Here is an 18651-nt window from a genome sequence, read left to right as displayed (position 1 = left end):
ATCTTTAATATATTTTAATATACTAAAAAGAAAAAATGCCAATATATATTTCTCTGTATAACAAAAATATCTTTTAAAAGTTGATTATTGCCGGGTGGTGGTGGCGCACGCCTTTAATCCCAGCACTCGGGAAGCAGAGCCAGGCGGATCTCTGTGAGTTCGAGGCCAGCCTGGGCTAACAAGTGAGCTCCAGGAAAGGCGCAAAGCTACGCAGAGAAACCCTGTCTCGAAAAACAAAAAACAAAAAACAAACAAAAAAAAAAGTTGATTATTTTTTTCAGACTAAAAATGTGGAAGAATTTTTCAGCAACAGAATTATTATAAGAAATAGTAAAGGAAATTCTGCAAGTAGAAGTGAAATACTAGCAATTATAGTTTAGGATTTCATATCTTCTTTTAGTAATTTTTAAATTAAAATTTAAAAAATCAAAATAAATAGAAAATAAGAACAGTTCTCCATTATCATGAGTAGTTGCTATTTATTAGAATATGCTTCCCAACACAGTTAAGTGCACATTCTTTCCTAGTGGATATGGAATGCTGTAAAAAAGAGATTCAATGACTGTAAGAATGTTTATATCATGTAAAATATGTTACCTGACTACAATGGGAATTAAATTAGAAACTATTAACAGAGTAGAATCTAGAAAATCTCCAGATATTTAGAAATTTAATAATATAAATAACCTGTACATTAAAAAAAATCACCAGAGAAATTTTTTTAAAAAATCATACATGGCAACATAGCAGAAACTTATCTACATTGAATCAAGTTTTAGGCTAGTTAGAGCGCCATTTAGATGAAGACGTGATACTAAATATTTCTATTAGTAAGTGACAAAGTTGTCAGATGGCACCAACATTTGTCTTAAGAATGGGAAGAAAAAGAGCAGGGTAAAGCAAAGTTAGCTGGGAAGAAATGAATAGAGTAAAAACGAAATAAGTGAGTGAAACAGAAAAGAAAGAAAGACAAACTCACCACGAATTTTATTTTATTTTCTATATCAGTATGATTAATGACCTTGTAACAAAACTACTCAAGAGAAAGAGAAATCAGCGTAAGGATGAAGTCATGGTGTCAGTAAGAACCCTCTGTATTTTAGGTGGCCGTTGTGAGCAACCCCCTCCCCCAAGACAGGGTTCCTCTGTGTAACAGCCCTGGCTGTCTCTGAACTCTTTGTAGATCAGGCTGGCCTCCAACTCAACAGAAACCAGCCTGCCTCTGCCTCCCAAGTGCTGGAATTAAAGGTGTGCACCACCATGCCCAGCTTCATTCTGAGCAATTTTATACTGAGATAAACCCTGCAACTTACACGAATTGAACAAATTCTTCAGAAGATAAAATTACTAATGCTCATTTTAAATGATACAGATAATCCAACACTTTATTTTTCAAATAAATAATTTTTGTTTGTAACTTCATTGTAAAAAAACAACAACAACAACACCACCTCAGATGCAGATAGTAAGTAAAACCACCCCCACCCCCCCGACGCGCGCAAAATAAATTTAGGGAAAGAAAAAATAATTCTATACAACATTTTCTGAAAAAATGGAAGGAGGGGCTTGAATAGTGTCTGGTGGCTAAGAGCACTTGCTGTTCTTTCAGAGGATCCAGGCTTGAGTCCCAGAATCAACGCGACAGCTCACAGCTGCCGTGACTCTGGTTCCTTGTAACCCAGTGGCCTCTTCTGACCCGTGTGGGCAGTAGGCATGAACGTGGTGCATAGACACACTGCAGGTAAAGCACTCATAATATAAAATGAATCAATTAATAAAAAAAAGGAGCACTTCCAAACTCATTCTGTTATTTGAACGTTATTATAATTGAACAAAAACAGACAAACATCAAAAACAATAGTAGACTCCAAATTTTCGTGAACGTTGATCCAAAACATTTAGTAATATTTCAGCAAATCAATATATAACAATATGTAAAAGGATGATGTGTTATAACTAATTAGGGCTTGTTCCAGAAATGCAAGGTTAGTGTGTAACTTGAAAAATTAATATTATGACAAATACAGGAGAAAAAATGGTATCTTAATATATTTAGAACTTCTTATACTAAAACTTAATTCCATTAATGTTAGACTTTCTCAGAAAACCAGTTTATTGCTCATTGCCTCTTTGTGCCAAGTCTATTATTTCTTGCTTGCCTGTGGTACTGGGAAATTACTCTCCTACCCTCCAGTACCGGGCTCAGCTTTGCCACTAGAGGGCACAGGAAGGAGTCTGGAAAAACAGAGATTTCTTTCCTGGGTTTCAACCTTGGTTTTCGTCCTTTTGCTCTTGTCTTGCAAAAAGATACCCAGTTAAGTCCAGCAGTACCCTAGTAGTCAGCGTCTCAGGGGAATTTCAGTGATGCCAGTGAGGGCCTTCTCCGCATAAACAGCAGCCCCCTCATAGTAGCTGCTGCATTCCCCCAGGATACCCACTGATTGTTGTGTTGTGGCAGTTCCTGTGGACCCAACCACCCTCCTAGATTGATTCAGTAGCACCTACAAGAGGTTTCTGTCCAGTTCAGCCACTGTTCTAGTTGGTTTTCTGTTAACCTCAAAACACTCTACCCACCACCATTGCATGGGCAGCTTGCTGGTGAATCACTTCAGTACCTCAGACAGTTAGTTCTCTGCCTGCCAGCCTTGACCCACTGAGCCAACACTGTCTCCAAAGCAAGCCACCAAGATTCTGTACTCAGTGAGCTGTTACCACACCTGCTTGAATGAGATCAGAAGTAGAGATTTTAGGAGTGTTCCTCTATTGCACCATGGGCTGGGCCCTCCCCTATCAATAACTGATTGAGAAAATGCCTGACTGTTAGATTTCATGGAGGCATTCCTCAACTGAGGCTCCTTCCTCTCTGATGACTCTAGCTTGTATCAAGTTAACACACAAAACTAGCTAGTACAATGATCTTTGATCATAAGTGTCAAATATTCCAGATATAGAAAAATTTTCTTTGATTTTATAGTGACTATCTCAATTAGTTAAAAGAATGACCAAAAAAAAATCTTCATATTGGACATTAGATTACAGGTTGTATCACAGAATTTTTTAATGATGAAAATATTTTGTCTGTCTCTTTTGAGTTTGGTTTTACCTTGAATTGCTAGTGCTTTTACTTCAAATTATCAGTTTCTGATATCATATAGTGGTGTTCCACATTATTTACTGCTTCTCTTTGTATTTCTTCTGCTAAGTATCAATGAAGGGTTGAACTGAGGAGCAAATACTCATAGTGGAAAATGCCAGGGGATATTACTGCATGGTATTCAAATAAATAACCTTCAGATCTCCCAGCAAGGTTGATAGTATTACATGGAGTCCCGTGCTGAAACTGCCAATTTAAGGACTTAGTTTCCAAAACCTGTTATTTCTTGAAATGGCACCCATTGGATTTGTATGAAGTATAGTTATACGTATGATCATTTTGATGTTGCTTTTGTAAGAAAGACCTACCATTAGCAGACAGGGCCTCACAAACACACTTGTAGGAATAGCTGCCAGTGAGAATTACTGTATAGATTTTAAATGCTGCTCTCACACATGTCTGGAAATACCAGCCTGAACAGTGGACACTGGCTTTCAGTGGAAGTAAACTCTACATCAAATTGTTAGGATTTAATTCTCATAGAATTGGAATGTAATTTATCTCATTTTCCTCATCAACTGATTTTATGTTTTAGGATTTAGGAAGTTTCACCAGTAAACTCCAAAGTAGAAGTTCCAGATGTAAACACTAATGTAAATAAATTGTGGTTCTTATATGCTTGTAGGACTATAGAATGGCTCATCTTCTTAGGCAAATAATTTGGTATTTTCATATAAAATTAAATGTACATTTACCACATGATCCAGCACTTCCACTCTAGACATTAACCCAAAATAAGTTTAAATATATCTACTTAAAGACTTATAAGTTCTTGGCTCCTTTAGTTGTACAGCCAAGATTGTAAAATAGCCCCAGTGCTCATCAATGGTAAACAGATCATCAGATATTAGTATTTCTTTACAGAGGTATTCTACTCATAAGTAAAAAAGAATTTACCACCAAAAAAAAAAAAAAAAAAAAGAATTTTTTTGAGAAAGGGTCTCTCTGTGTAGCTCTGGCTGTCCTAGAACTCTCTTATGTAGACCAGGCTGGCCTCGAACTCACAGAGATCTGCCTGCCCCTGTATCCCAAGTGCTGGGATTAAAGGCGTGCTCTACCATGTTCAGCCTAAAACAGAACTTTAACAACCCAATCAACTAAATGGACCTAACATTTCTATACAGAGCTCCCACACAACAGTAGCAGCATACACATTCTCAGGCCATACACACAATCTGTAACAAATTTAAAAATTTAAATACATGAGGTACCTCCTCTGATCATAGTGAAATGAAACTAATAACAGAAGCAGAAAAATCTACAAATATGTGGAAATTAAAACAGTGTACCTTTAAATAACAAGTGGCTGAAAATAGAAATTACAGTGGAATTGATAACATATCTAGTACCAGTAAGAATGATGATACAGCATACCAAAGCTTAGGGGATGTGATGACAGCTAAGAGGGAAAACATTCATCAGAAAACTCTAAACTTGATACTTAAAGGGACTGAAAGGAGGAGAAGCTAAATCTAAAGTCAGCAGAAGGAAGGGTAGTAATGATGAGAACAGAGGTAATTAAGTACAAACTAGAAGAACAATAGAAGAAATGAGTAAAACCAAAATTTTGAAAACACTAACAATTGGCAGAGCAAGGCTTAGTGTCTGAAGTGAGAAAGTAGCGACGTGACTGCCGCTGCGGGGGTTGTGACAGTACTAGGAGTAACTAGCTATGCACTAGGCACTTAGTTACCTGCCTACAAGAGATCATCGGTAAGTGGCTAGAAACAAAACCCTGCCAGGACGGAGTCATGAAAAAGGGGAAAAAATATGAAGAAACCTTTAGCTACTGGGGAAATTGAAGAATCTTAAATCTTTATAAAAATTGACCACCCCATTCTTAAATTATTAGTGAACTTAATTCAGTTAAAGTGATAATAGGTAATGAATGGGTAGAATTTATGCCTGCAGTGTAAATGTAGCTTAACCTATCAATCAATAAACATCTCAGTTAATACAGAAAAGTACTTCACAAAAATTTAATTCTCCATTATGATTAAAAAATACCATACTCATCAGAGTAGGGATATAAGAAAAGGAAACTACCTCAGTGTAGTAAAGATTATATCTGAAAAGCCCACAATTAACGTCATACTCAGTAGAGTAGGACTGTAGTTTTTCCTTCCCCTCCCCCTCCCCCTCCCCCTCCCCTTCCTTTCTCCTTTTCCCCTTTTTCCTTTCCCTCTTTTCAACAGGATCTTTCTGTGGAAGAGCCCTGGCTGTCCAGGAACTCTCTCTGTAGACCAGACTGGCTTCCAGCTCACAGAGATCCGCCTGCCTCTGCCTCCCCAGTGCTGGATTAAAGGCATGCGCCCCGACCACCCAGCTCGCTTTTCCTAAAATATGAGGCACGTGCCAGGGATGTTTACTCGCTGCTGTACTCTTCAGCTTAGTGCTTAGAATTCAAGCCAGAATAATCAAAGAAGAAGAAAAAAGTAGAAGACATTCTGCTTGGAAAAGAATTTAAATGGTCTTTTTTTTTTTCATAAATGACATGTCATACATAAAGAAGAAATTGAACATGGGTGAATCTTAACCATCATGCCAAACTAAAGAGGCTAGATGCAAACAATTACTGTTGTCAAGTTCACATATTATTCCATGTACAGGAGATTCCATTAAAAGTAAAACTGTACTGTCAATATGTCAGTTGCTACCATGGAAATGAGACTGCAAAAAGGACCTAGGAAAACTTTGTGCTGATGGTTTCTAAAGCATAATCATTATATAATACTATTAGAATTAGTGCATTTTACTGTAGGTAAGTAATAACTCAATGAAGTGATTAAACCTCCATATTGCATTATTGTATGCTGTCAATAATTCGAAAATAAAAGTTTATAAAGTATTTGATTGGGCATATAGCTCAGTGGTAGAGTGCTTGTCTGAATGCTTGTGTAAGGCCAACACCTGCTCCCCAAAGTAGCATGGTGGCACATGACTTTAATCCTGGAACTTGGGAGGGTGAAACATCAGGATGATCCAAGTTTGAGAACAGCCAGGGCTGTACAGTGAAATCTTGTCTCAAAACAAAAAGAATGAAATTCCTAGAAATTAGCCTAAGGAAGCGTAAGATTTTTCTATAGGGCAGCAATAAAAAGATCTAAATAAATTGATGGAAATTCCCTTTAAACTTTTTAAATTACATGTATTCATTTACTTGTGAGGAGAACATATAGGTGAGAGGACAATGTGAGGGAGTCAGTTCTCTCTACCAGGTAGGTCATGAGCTCAAACCCAGGTTGAAGACACTTATACCTGCTGAGCCATCTTGCCAGTCCAATAAAAATTTCTGGTTCTTGAATTTTGAGCTGTGCTTTCTTTTTGTGTAGCTGATTCTAGAATTTATAGGGAAAGGCTACGACTAGAAGATAATAGATACGTTTGGTATGTGGTATATTGTGAAAACAGAATAATGATAGCATTGTAATCGTTTATAACAGAAGGCCTGGTGGCAAAATCTCGTCTTTACAGAAGTGTTGTGACCTGTCAGAGGGGGATCATTGACTTTTCAGTAAATCCTGTTGGGTATCATTGTATTAAATAGGAAACAAAACTGCTTCTTCCGTTTACACTCTCTTCCCTTCACTCTACAAATCTGTTTCCTTTCACTAAGGAACTCGGTGTGAGTCTGCCTTTGCTGCAGTACTTTCTAAAAGCATATAGTCTATCTCTATGAACAGGATTTCTTAACTAGGTACAAAACACATGAGGTATAAAGGAAGAGATTGTCAAGTTTGCCTCCATTAAAATTAAGAACTTCTGTCTGTCATCGAAGGACTGTGTTTTTTTGTTTTGTTTTTGTAGCTCTTTTTTTATTTAAAGTTTTTTTCATTTTACATACCAACTCCTGTTCCACCTCCCTCCCCTTCTCCCATCCCTTCACTTCCCCCATCCCACCCCCATTCCCCTCCTCATGGGGGTAAAGCCTCTCTTGGGTAGTCAACACAGGCTGGCATACCAAGTTGGGCAGGACCAAGCCCCTCCCCACTGCATCCCGGCTGAGGAAGGCATTGCACCATAGGGAATGGGCTCCAAAAAGCCAGTTCATGTACCTAGGGTAAGTCCTGGTCCCATTGCCAGGAGACCCACAAACACAGCGAGCCACGCAGCTGTTACCCACTTTCAGAGGACCTAGTGCAGTCCCATGCAGGCTTCCCAGCTGTCAGTCCAGACTCCATGAGCTCCTAATAGCTTGGATCAGCTATCTCTGTGGTTTTTCCTATCATGATCCTGACCCCCCCTTGCTCCTATAATTCCTTCTCCCTCTCTTTAACTGAACTCCAGGAGCTTGGCCAAGTGCTTGGCTGTGGGTGTCTGCATCTGCTTCCATCAGTAACTGGATGTAGGTTCTGTGATGACAATTAGGGTAGTCACCAATCTGAGTACAAGGGAAGGCCAGTTCAAGCACCCTCTCCACCATTGCTCTGAGTCTTAGCTGGGGATATCCCTAGCTCCAGATTTCTCCCTAGCCTCTTAATGGTTCACTTTGTCAAGATATCTCCTTATTACTCTCCTTCTTTGTTTCTCCCCCAACTCGGCCATCTCAAACCCTCATGTTCCCACCTCCCATCCTCTTCCCTCTACTACCCTCTCCCAGTTTACCCAGGAGATCTTAACTTTTTCCCCTTCCTGGGGCAATCCATGCAAGGACTCTTTTTCTTTTCTTTTTTCCCAAAAAAGGTGAAAAGAATGTCAGTAGAGCCTGTAGATGGCTTATCTACTCAGAGTCCATGCTGTACAAACTTGAGGACTGGAGTTTGGATCCCAGCACCCATGTAATAAGCCAAACATCTTGGGACTATCTAACTCCAGAACAGATGGGAGTGAGAAGAAGGATGATCACCAGGCCTTGCTGGCTTCCAGACTAGCTGAGGAAACTCAAGCCAAGTTCAGGGAGAGACCCTGCCTCTGAAGAAGAGGCAGAGAATGATAAACGTATATTATGTTCTCATTTGACCTTTGCACTTGCACATACATGTCTATACATGTTCACCCATACACGTGCATCATATGTATGAGTGCCCCCCCCAAAGCTAAAAATTAGCAAATTGATCTATTTTTAAAAAGAAAGAGTAAGAAGAGATACCGCCTGTTTTGCTATTTGTTTCTCCAATGCAAATTATCTCAGAGATGACTGGTAAATGGGTGAATGATACCAACATAACAGGTTGTATTAGTTCTTATGCCGTTTTTTCCCAGCATGCTTAATATCTTATCATCAAATAGCAGCAAGTAACGACAATAAATGAACACAGCTGAATGCTGTACCTGAGGGGAGTATAGTAGAAATCATGGCACCTGTTTGCTTCAGTGTGGCCTCTGTTCTGTTTGATCATAATAGTTAGTCATAGAATTATATATCACACAATTTGTTCCATCATTTTGAAAAGAAAATTCTTGCTTATTCTAGTACTTTTTATCAGAAATTTAGCATTTCTTTTCAACTGTAGTAATATTTTTAATTAGAACTATTTTGTGTTCTGTTTGAAGGGTTGTAATAGTATTTGAAAGGCTATCTCTGCCTCTACTTTCTCTGTAATGTCTGTTGGGCACATGTGCAGAAGCAAGTGCTTTCAGGAAATCATATTTCATAGAAATGTATCTATGAATGTATTTCATAGGTATGTAATACATATCTAGAAAAGGGATTAAAACAGTCATTTCATGTTCTACGATATTTACAACTGGAGCACATCTTACAGTAGATGGAATTTTTAAGTCATTCTTAGAGATGCAATGATGGTGAATAGTATAGACTCCTAGCTGATTAAATTTGATGATTTATTATACTATCAAGAACATAAAGAACTATAAATTAATTTTTTTAAAAGAGGCAATTCAGTAGAGAATGAAGACATGAAAAGATACTTTATAATAGGAAATCTATATGGTTAATAGTTGAGTTCATTTTCTGTTGCTATAACAATTACTGGGACTGGGTTTTTTTTAATAAAGAAAAGTTTTTTTCGGGGGGGTGGTTTTTTGGTTTTTTGACTCATTAATTTGGAAGTTCAAGAGCATAATGCTAGCATTTGCTTGTCTTTGGTAACAGCAGAAGGGAAAGTGGGTATGTGAACAAAAGACACACACGTTCCAAAACCAACTTTAACAGTAACTAATCTACTCTTTGTTTTCTGAAATAGAGTCTCACTATGTAGCCAGGTTGGCCTTGGGCTCTCAATTCTGTTGTCTCTACCTCTTTTGTCTCCAGATAACAGGCAGAAAACATCATTATAATATATATATATATATATAGTCCCTTCATGAGTTTGGATCTCATGACTAAATTCCCTGGATTTTTGTTTATTTTTTGTAACTGGAAGGTTTCTCCAGTCCCACCTGGTCCTGTGATCCTGCAGCCACTTATAAAATAATCACTCAGAGGCTTAATATTATTTATAAACTGTATGGTCTACGACAGGCCTCTAGCTCTTATATCTTAACTTAACCCATTTCTATTCTATGTTTTACCACATGTTCTGCTGGCATGTTGTTCCTTGGGTGGCAGGCTGGCATCTCTCTCCAGATTCCGCCTTTCTTTTTCCTCTCTCCTTTCCCGCCTGCCTTTAAGCTGCCTTGCCAAAGGTCAAAGCAGCTTATTTATTAACCAATGGGAATAACATATGTTCACAGCATACAGAAAGATATCCTACAACAATTTTGTTGTTGTTATTATTACATTGGAAATGGAGGTGCATGTACTCTAAGTGTGCATGTGGAGAACAACTTTTGGGAGGGGGTTCTCTCCTGCCACGTTGGAATTTGGGGATCAGACTCAAGTCAGCAGGCTTGAGTGGCTAATACTTTTACCTACTGAGCCATCTCACTTGACCTAAATTACGTTTTTCCTCTTTGAAAGTTTTGTACAACATGTTTTGATCATATTTACCCCCTCCCTCACCTCTTTAACAGATTTACCCTCATCTTCTCTCTATTTACCCAATTTTGTGTCTTTTTTCCCCTCTTCCATCAAGACCCAATATGTGTTGCTCCAAAACTCTTGGATGTGTGGTTTTCCACTGGAGCACTGTCTACTTACCAGGGGTTACACCCTAAGAGAAAACTCTCTCTCCCTCTCCCACAAGCTAACAGTTACCAATAGCTCCACAACTAGAGGTGGACTTTCATGCCCAGCTCCCATCTTCATTTTGGATTTGCCCATATTTTGTGTATACTGTTGGAACCATTGCCAGTTCGCATGTACAGTTGTCCTGTTATGCCCAGAAGACACGATGCCTTTGTGCGCATCTACTGGCTTTGGCTTTTGCACTGTTTTCTGCCCCTCTTTGGCAATGATCCTTGGGAGTAGAGGCATGGTATATATGTTCCTTTTAGGGCTAAGCATTCTGCAGTCACTTAGTTTCTGTATCTTGGCTTGTTATGGGTCTCTGTGTTTATCACCATCTTTTACAAATGGAAGCTTCTCAGATGAACGTTGAGAGATGCATTGATCTAAGGGTTTAAGTATTCAGTGTAGTACTTTATCCATTCAGTGAAACATTCAGTTGTAGGTTTTCACCTAGAGCCTGGGACTTGTCTAGCCTGTTCTTGGCCTGATAATGGTGCTGAATATGGGTTTCCTTTTGTGGCACAAGTCTTAAATAATAATCCGGAAGTAGTTGATTAATCTTAAATTGTCTATGCCATTATTTACACCAGTGAGCCTGTCTTGCCAAGCCAGTCATTGTTGTATCTCTCAGGATTCATAGCTGAGCATGATTGATGTTTAATGATCCCATCACCTCTCTACACTGTTACATTGGGGTCCAAGGCTTGAGTTGAGATGGAGATAAACCATCTGCAAATTATAGTAGCCAATCAGCATATAAAAAATGTCTAATCTCCTAATGCAGTTCTACATTAAATATGTGGTGAGGTGCCTTGAAATACTCAGTTTACTGGCAAAGGTTTTAAAACCCAATAACAAGTGTCCTGTGTGGACACACAGGAGAATTGATAATGAATAATTCCAATCAAATGAAGTTACAAACCAGGCAAAGCACAGTTTCTTAGAAATACATTATTTAGTTGCTTTTGCCAGAGAAGTAGAAAGGAAGTCAACCTCACAAGTATCTAGATGGTAGTTACTTTGGGAATAGAAAGGATGAAAGGCTTATTGAAGCACTCAAAAAGTCTGTTATGGTTTTAGAAATGTTTTTTGTTGGTTTGGTTTGGTTTTTCAGACAGGGTCTCACAATGTAACCCTGGCTGGCATGGGACTTGCTATGTAGATCTGGCTGGCCTTGATCTCACAGAGATCTTCTGCCTGCCTTTGCTGCCCAAATGCTGAGAGCTAAGTTATGTACACCACAGTAAGCTAGAAATATTTTTATTTTCACTTGAATTGATTTGCATCAATTTAAATTGTTACAAGCATATGTTGTGTACTTTTCTGTGGACCTCAGACTAAAACAAAAAATGAGAGTGATCTATCACATCATACTCTTCATTGAGTTAAACGAAGTAGAGATTAGCTGTGAACATAGGAAACTGTCTTATTGAGTGATTGGGGCAAAGATATGATTACAATGTGCTGAAGAGAAAATGAGGGCAGGAAATGGAACCCATTTGTAAAAAGGAGAAATGTGCTAAGTAACTTGTACACATAAACTATGTAGAGAGAGAGTATCAGAAACTAAAGACAGTATTTGAGCTACTAAAGGCAAGGAGGTAGGAGGAAAAAGATAGTTTTTTATACATGTATGGGAGGAAGTCAGAGTTGACAGTAATTTGTGATGAGAATTAGCACCAAAGTCATGCCTTGTAGTAGAAAGTACCATGAGCACCATCTTGTCTAGCACCACTTAGCAGAAAGATAATGAATCCCAGAGAGGCTAACTGCTTGTTCTAAATCATACCATTAATAATAATAAATCCAGACTAAAAGGTAGTTCTTCCTGCCCCTTGGTTTTGTGCTGTTATTATGGTATTATTTACAATATGGTTTGCTTAATGAATTGGATTTTATATAGTCATTATATTTTGTAATAAAATGCATTTGCATATCCTGTTAGCCTTTGCTACATAACAAAGTACCTTAAAATTTGTGACTTCCAATGGCCATCATGTGTTATTTGCCATGACTTCATGAGTTGCCTGGGTTTAGCTGGCATGACTCCTATGGCAAAGTCATGGACCGCTTAGCTGGGACCAGAGAAGCTGGGATAGCTCTGCCCTTATGTCTAGGGGCCTCTTACTGTTTGTTAGCTGGAGTTCTAATTATTCAAGAGTCTTGATGGTAATGGGAACATTCCAGAAGGATGGGAGATGGAAATATAGACTCCTAAATTTGCACAGCATGTTCACCATTAAATTAAAAAAGTAAGTTTTAAAAAAATTTAGACTGAAGGGAGAAGCTCCACCTCTTAATGGAAAGAAGTGCAGTTATTGTGGCCATGGATTCTCCCATATTTCATAGGTAATTCTAAGTTATAATTTTAACTATTTAACTTCCTAGCAACTTTCTACTTAATATAAAGTGAAAAGCTGTTGATTGAAAAAAATCCTTTTATTTATTTATTTATTTATTTTGATTTTTTGAGACAGGGTTTCTCTGTGTAACAGCCCTGACTGTCCTGGAACACACTCTGTAGACCAAGCTGGCCTGGAGATCTGTCTGTCTCTGCCTCATGAATGCTGAGATTAAAGGCATGCGACACCACTGCCCACCTGATTGAAAGAATCTTAACAATGTAGTTCATCATCATATAAGAAATAAAATTTTTAATAATAAAAATAAATATTATACTAAAAGAGGAAGCTATATTTTAACTTTTGTATCCTCTAGAATCTAAAACAATATATATTTTGGTTTTTCGAGACTGGGTTTCTCTGTGTAGCTTTGCGCCTTTCCTGGAACTCGCTCTGTAGCCCAGGCCAGCCTCGAACTCACAGATATCCATCTGGCTCTGCCTCCCGAGTGCTGGGATTAAAGGCGTGCGCCGCCGCCGCCGCCGCCGCCACCGCCGCAGCCCAGCACTATATTCTTTTAGAAAGATGGATTTTAAATGATAGAGAAAATTCAGTACAATTACTATATAGGGTGTTTCCATAGCCATTATTTTTCTCAACCTATTATATTTATCATCTTCATCATAATCATCATTATCTTTTTCACATTTTAGATATTATAAAAAGATAAATTTGAGGCTAGCCTGCTCTACATATCCAGCCAGGGAGATATAGTGAAACATCATCTTTTTCCATCCTAAAATGTGTGTGCCAAAAATTGTATAAAAATATATACAGTCTTTGTCATCTGTGCTTTAATAAAGTTGTAAGCTGTGATGAAGTCTGTTCCTGGTGAATTTATCTTTCCTTCTTGCAGTTAAGTAGCAGTATTGGGGTTTTAAATGTTGCTGGAGAGATGGCTCAGTGGTTAAGAGCAGGTACTGCTCCTGCAGGAAAGCAAGATTTGGTCCCCAGCACCCACATCAGGCAGCTCCAGCTCCAGAGGATCCAACCCCTCCTTTGAACTCTGTGGGCGCCTGCACTCACAGACACACACACACATGCACTCACACACACACGCACACATGCACTCACAGACACACACATGCACTCACACACACACATGTACACATGCATACATGCACTCACAGACACACACACATGCACTCACACACGCACACATGCATACATGCAATCACAGACACACACATGCACTCACACACATACACACACATGCACTCACACACACACAACTCAAAAAGTTTAAAAATAAAATCTTAAGAAATTCATTCTTGATAGCGCTAAACTTTAGGGTTTTTATAGGTTTAAATTTCATGATTACTTATTAAAGTGTATTTCCTCCTATATTTATTGTACTGCTTTAATATTAAGTTGCCTAAAATTTTCTGATCTTTGTCAGATATAGTGTATTAAATCAGTTGTGTCTTCATGTAGTCTTCTTAGACTGAACTTCATAGTACTCCGAATAATTTGTATTTTAAAAAGTACTTTACATTTCTATTTTTCTTTTCTCCTTAGGCACTACAAGGGCTCCCAGGGATGGGGAAGTTCCAGGGGTGGACTATAATTTCATTTCTGTTGAACAATTCAAAGCACTGGAAGAAAGCGGAGCGTTGTTAGAAAGTGGAACGTATGATGGTATGTCTCCAAATATTAAAACTACCTCAAAACTATCCAGATGACTAGAATCATTTCAGAGGGAATTTCATCAGTAAATTTGATTTTTTAAAAAAGTTATTTGGGAGGACTAGAGAGATGGCTCAACGGTTAGAAGCATTGGCTGCTCCTCCAAAAGGTTTATTTTGATTTCCAGTACCCACATGACAGCTAACAACTGTCTGAAACTCCAGTTGCAGGGGATCCTATGCCCTCTTTGGGCCTCTGTGGGCACTGCACACACAGAGATACACACGAGGCCAAACAACTGCACACATAAGATAAAAATAAATCTTAAGTTATTAGAAAGTTGTTCTTTTGATTAGGAGATTCATAATTCACCAATTAGGTGGTGTTAGACAATAACCAGAAGGATTACATCACAGTAAATGTTTATTGTGAACAGTAAGCTAAACATTAACCAAACTGGCAAATTTACATATTTCATAGCAATTCACTGTCATCATCTGAACCCAACGAGTACTTGTTGATGGCTTTCTGTTCATAGATGGGAATCTAAAGTTTATAACTTTGAAAGACTTGTATGTACTTTAAAATCTTAAAAAAAAAAAAAAAGAAAGGATAGATTGGAGGATAGAACCAATCATTAATTTTCATATCTCTGTTTCCTCTACCCATTTGTTTCCCTGAAGTACAAACTTGAGGTCAGTTTCAACTCTTAAATGATTCCATGTTATGTACTTAATTTTTCTTATCTAACTCACTTTGTACTTGGCAAGCTTATCGACTCCCATAGTACCTTATACTTTTCAACATTGTTTTGTTCTGCTTTTCTAATTGCTTCTTTCACAAGCTCTGTGTAGTAATGATAATGCCTTTCTTACTTGATGCTGTCTTCAGTGTCTAGAAATGATGTTTTCAATAAATAATTCTGACTGCATCTCATTCATATGTATGTATGTGCATCTATATGCACATTTTTGTCCAGGAAACACTTCACTTGTTACCACATCTACTCATTTTCTTGATAGCCACTTCCATAATGCTCCTCTTTCTCACCATTTGATTGCAGGCACCTTCGATGAGTTAATTACACTATTGCAGGTGATCTCGCCTCCACCCCCATTCTTGCCTTTCTTCATTCATCCTGCCCCTTGATATAGTGCCGGGCTGCCTCAAGCTCAGTTGTGATCATTCTGGTTATATCCCTTTCTTACTCAGAACTTTGAGTCCTTTCCTTCCCGCCTGTGAACTTTGACCTAGCTACTTTTTCTGGGTTTAGTTTCCCATAAATCATTCATTCATTTAAAAATTGATTTGCTCATGTTTCATTTATTCAGCAACCATGTGTCAAGTACATATTATGTGCCAAGTCTTGTAAGAGATCCAAGTACACTGTGAACAAAATCAAAATGCTATTGCCTTAAATTCTGTATCTTAGTAGGGAAAGCAGTCAAAATTAAATTAAGTGTAAACTGAGGTGCTATGAAGGAAACAAAACAAGAAATTTAAAGAAAAATGATAGTAATATCCTTTTTACCAGTGAAAACATTTCAGAGGAATGGACAAGCTAATTTGTTTTTACTTTTATTCAAATAGCTTACCTCTTACATTTAACCTTTCTTATTTGTTTAATATGCATGTTTTGTTTATATTTGCTCTTACAAAATGTGTATTGTATCTTATGTGCATATTTATTATTTACATATGATCTGTGTTGTCTTTGTTCTTTATTGTTTTTACATATTACTGTAGTTTTTTAGATTTCTCCATGCTATTATTATCCTACATTTATATGAATTCATTGATATAATTTCTCACAGTATGCCATCATTTGAGTATTGCATTTTATTTCTTCATTCTCCTGATGCTAGGCCAAAAGTTTTTTACTTGTAGAGTATATTTACTCAGTCTGATGAGGTAGTTGTGAATAGCTGTCTGTTACCATTCTTCATAGCAGTATACAAGGGTTCTTGTTTGATAATTTCACAAACATTATGGTTCTAGAAGTAGACCCTGTTTCAAGAAGGAGAGAAGAGTAAATGTAATTATAGTCAAACATATTGGAACATGCCTATAATCCCAGCACTTGGGAGATGGAGGCAAGAAGATCAGGAGTTCAAGGCCAGCCTTGGATAAGATCCTGTTCTCAAAAAGAAGGAGATCTCAGCATGATGGTGTACACCTTTTTAATCCTAGTCCAAGTACTTGTGAAGCAGGGGCAGAGAGGCAGAGCCAGATGGATCTCTGGAAGGTAGAGGCCAGCCTGGTCTGCATAGCAAGTTCTAGGCCAGCTGGGGCTACGTAGTGAAACCCTATCTCAAAGAAACAAAGGGTTGGGGGGGGGGGAATTCTGCCAAATACTGATTTTAAAAGATAAATCTAATACCCATAGGGTATGTAAATATACCTATATTCATATAAGTAAATGTGTATATAGCATAGATAACTCTAATATGATCCAGATACTATTATCTATAATATCATATTTGAAATATTTCATAGTTGATAGCTCTATAAATGAAAAGGCTTTTCTTTTTTTAATTAAATAAAACCTTTTAGATTAAAAAAAAAAATCTATGAGTGTTTTACCTGACTCTGTATGTATATATCACTTTCGTTCCCGGTGCCTGTGGAGGTCAGAAGATGGTGCTGGATCGCTTAGAACTAGTTATGGATGTTTGTAAGCCACCATGTGGGTGAGAGGAATTGAACCTGGGTCTTGTGCAAGAGAAGCAACTGCTCTTAACTGCTGAGCCATCTCCCTAGCCCTGTGAAGGCTTTATTTATTTATTTATTTTTTATTTTATTTTTTTATTTGTTTTTTAAATTTTATTTATTTTATTTTACAATACCATTCAGTTCTACATATAAGCCACAGGTTCCCCTATTCTCCCCCCTCCCACTCCCTTCCCTTACCCTCAGCCCACCCCCCATTCCCACCTCCTCCAGGGCAAATCCTCCCACGAGGACTGCGATCAACCTGGTAGACTCAGTCCAGGCTGGTCCAGTCCCTTCCTCCCAGACTGAGCCAAGTGTCCCTGCATAAGCTCCAGGTTTCAAACAGCCAACTCATGCAATGAGCACAGGACTTGGTCCCACTGCCTAGTTGCCTCCCAAACTGATCAAGCCAAACAACTGTCACACCTATTCAGAGGGCCTGATCCAGCTGGGGGCCCCTCAGCCTTTGGTTCATAGTTCATGTGTTTCCATTCATTTGGCTATTTTTTTTCAATAATTGAGTAAAACCGAAATTTATTATAAGCCACAGTTGTCCTAGGGACCTCCATGCTATATATATAGCGTGAAGGCCTTTCTTAAAGGAGGAAACTACAGAAAATTATTATGATGCCCCAAAATCTGTTTAGTGACTGGATAGCAATTTGTACTCTGCATTTTTTTCTAATTTTTCTTTTAGGAACATGTTAAGTTTTATACAGATAGTTAACTGAGAATTTTCAGTAAAATTTTTTGTCTGTTGATACTATTGTTTCCTAGAAAATATGTTTCCTAGAAAAATAAAATATTCCTTTTATTTCTATTTTGGTTCATCCAAAATCCTTGATAGTGTGATTGTTGAGCTTTAAAAAGGAAAAATAGTAAGGCATGGTGCTGCACACCTTTAATCCCAGCAGAGGCATAGGTAATGGATCTCTGTGATTTTTGAGAACAGTGTGGTATACATAGTGAATTCCAGGGCAGCCAGGACCACACATTAAGGTCCAGTCTATAAAATAAGATAAAACGGGGAATGTTGAAATTATGATACATTTTCCCCCCCAACTAAACCTCTACCTCTAGTGTTAAATGTTTTGCTCAGAAAACATGAACTGGCTTTTTCCTTGCATCTTTATTTACAGAAAGTCTAGTCTGTTTTAATGCAAATCTTTGTACCCATCTCTGTGGCATAATGCACTTCAAATATGGATTTGGAAACAGAAATAACTGAGTTGAGAAGTCTTTCAGTTTGACTTCCTTGAGGACTGATAATTGCACTTGTAGTCAACTTCAACAGAACTCACTGTAATGTTTCCTCCTTTAACATAAGATCAAGGTCCACTATGTTAGTTCTAGGTTTGTCTTAGTGTTGTGTGGTCTAACATGATTTTTTTCCTATCTAGGGAAAAATACCCATTCACTTTCTTAATTTCTGTTATGTCAATGGGTATCTTAATTACCTCCTTTAGAGCCGAACAGTTTGATTAAAAAGTGTTATACTTTATAAGCACAACAATAAAAGAGAAGTGTTTTACTCTTTTTATTTGTGACCATGTTTCTTTTATTATTAAGAAATTTCCTATTCATTTTCATTTTACATATCAAGAACAGATCCCCCTCTCCTCCCTCCTCCCGCTTCCCCCAACCCACTCCCCATAGGGAGTCAGCAGAACCTGGTACATTCATGG

At 37.9% G+C, this 18651-nt stretch overlaps 1 protein-coding gene across 3 annotated transcripts in view; it reads left to right on the top strand.

Moving 5' to 3' along the window:
* Magi3 (membrane associated guanylate kinase, WW and PDZ domain containing 3) overlaps nucleotides 1-18651 on the top strand; it is a 234499-nt gene that overhangs the window by 126790 nt on the left and 89058 nt on the right. For all 3 annotated transcript variants that reach the window (XM_042279633.2, XM_042279636.2, XM_042279635.2), the window contains exon 3: nucleotides 14147-14266. In XM_042279633.2, the coding sequence (XP_042135567.2) occupies nucleotides 14147-14266 (120 nt within the window). The remainder of the gene's footprint in view (nucleotides 1-14146; nucleotides 14267-18651) is intronic.

The sequence above is a fragment of the Peromyscus maniculatus genome, chromosome 6, assembly GCF_049852395.1.
Source record: "Peromyscus maniculatus bairdii isolate BWxNUB_F1_BW_parent chromosome 6, HU_Pman_BW_mat_3.1, whole genome shotgun sequence".
Classification (NCBI taxonomy): domain Eukaryota; kingdom Metazoa; phylum Chordata; class Mammalia; order Rodentia; family Cricetidae; genus Peromyscus; species Peromyscus maniculatus.
The sequence above is the reverse complement of the archived record's forward strand: the minus strand, read 5'-3'. Positions and strand labels throughout refer to the sequence as shown.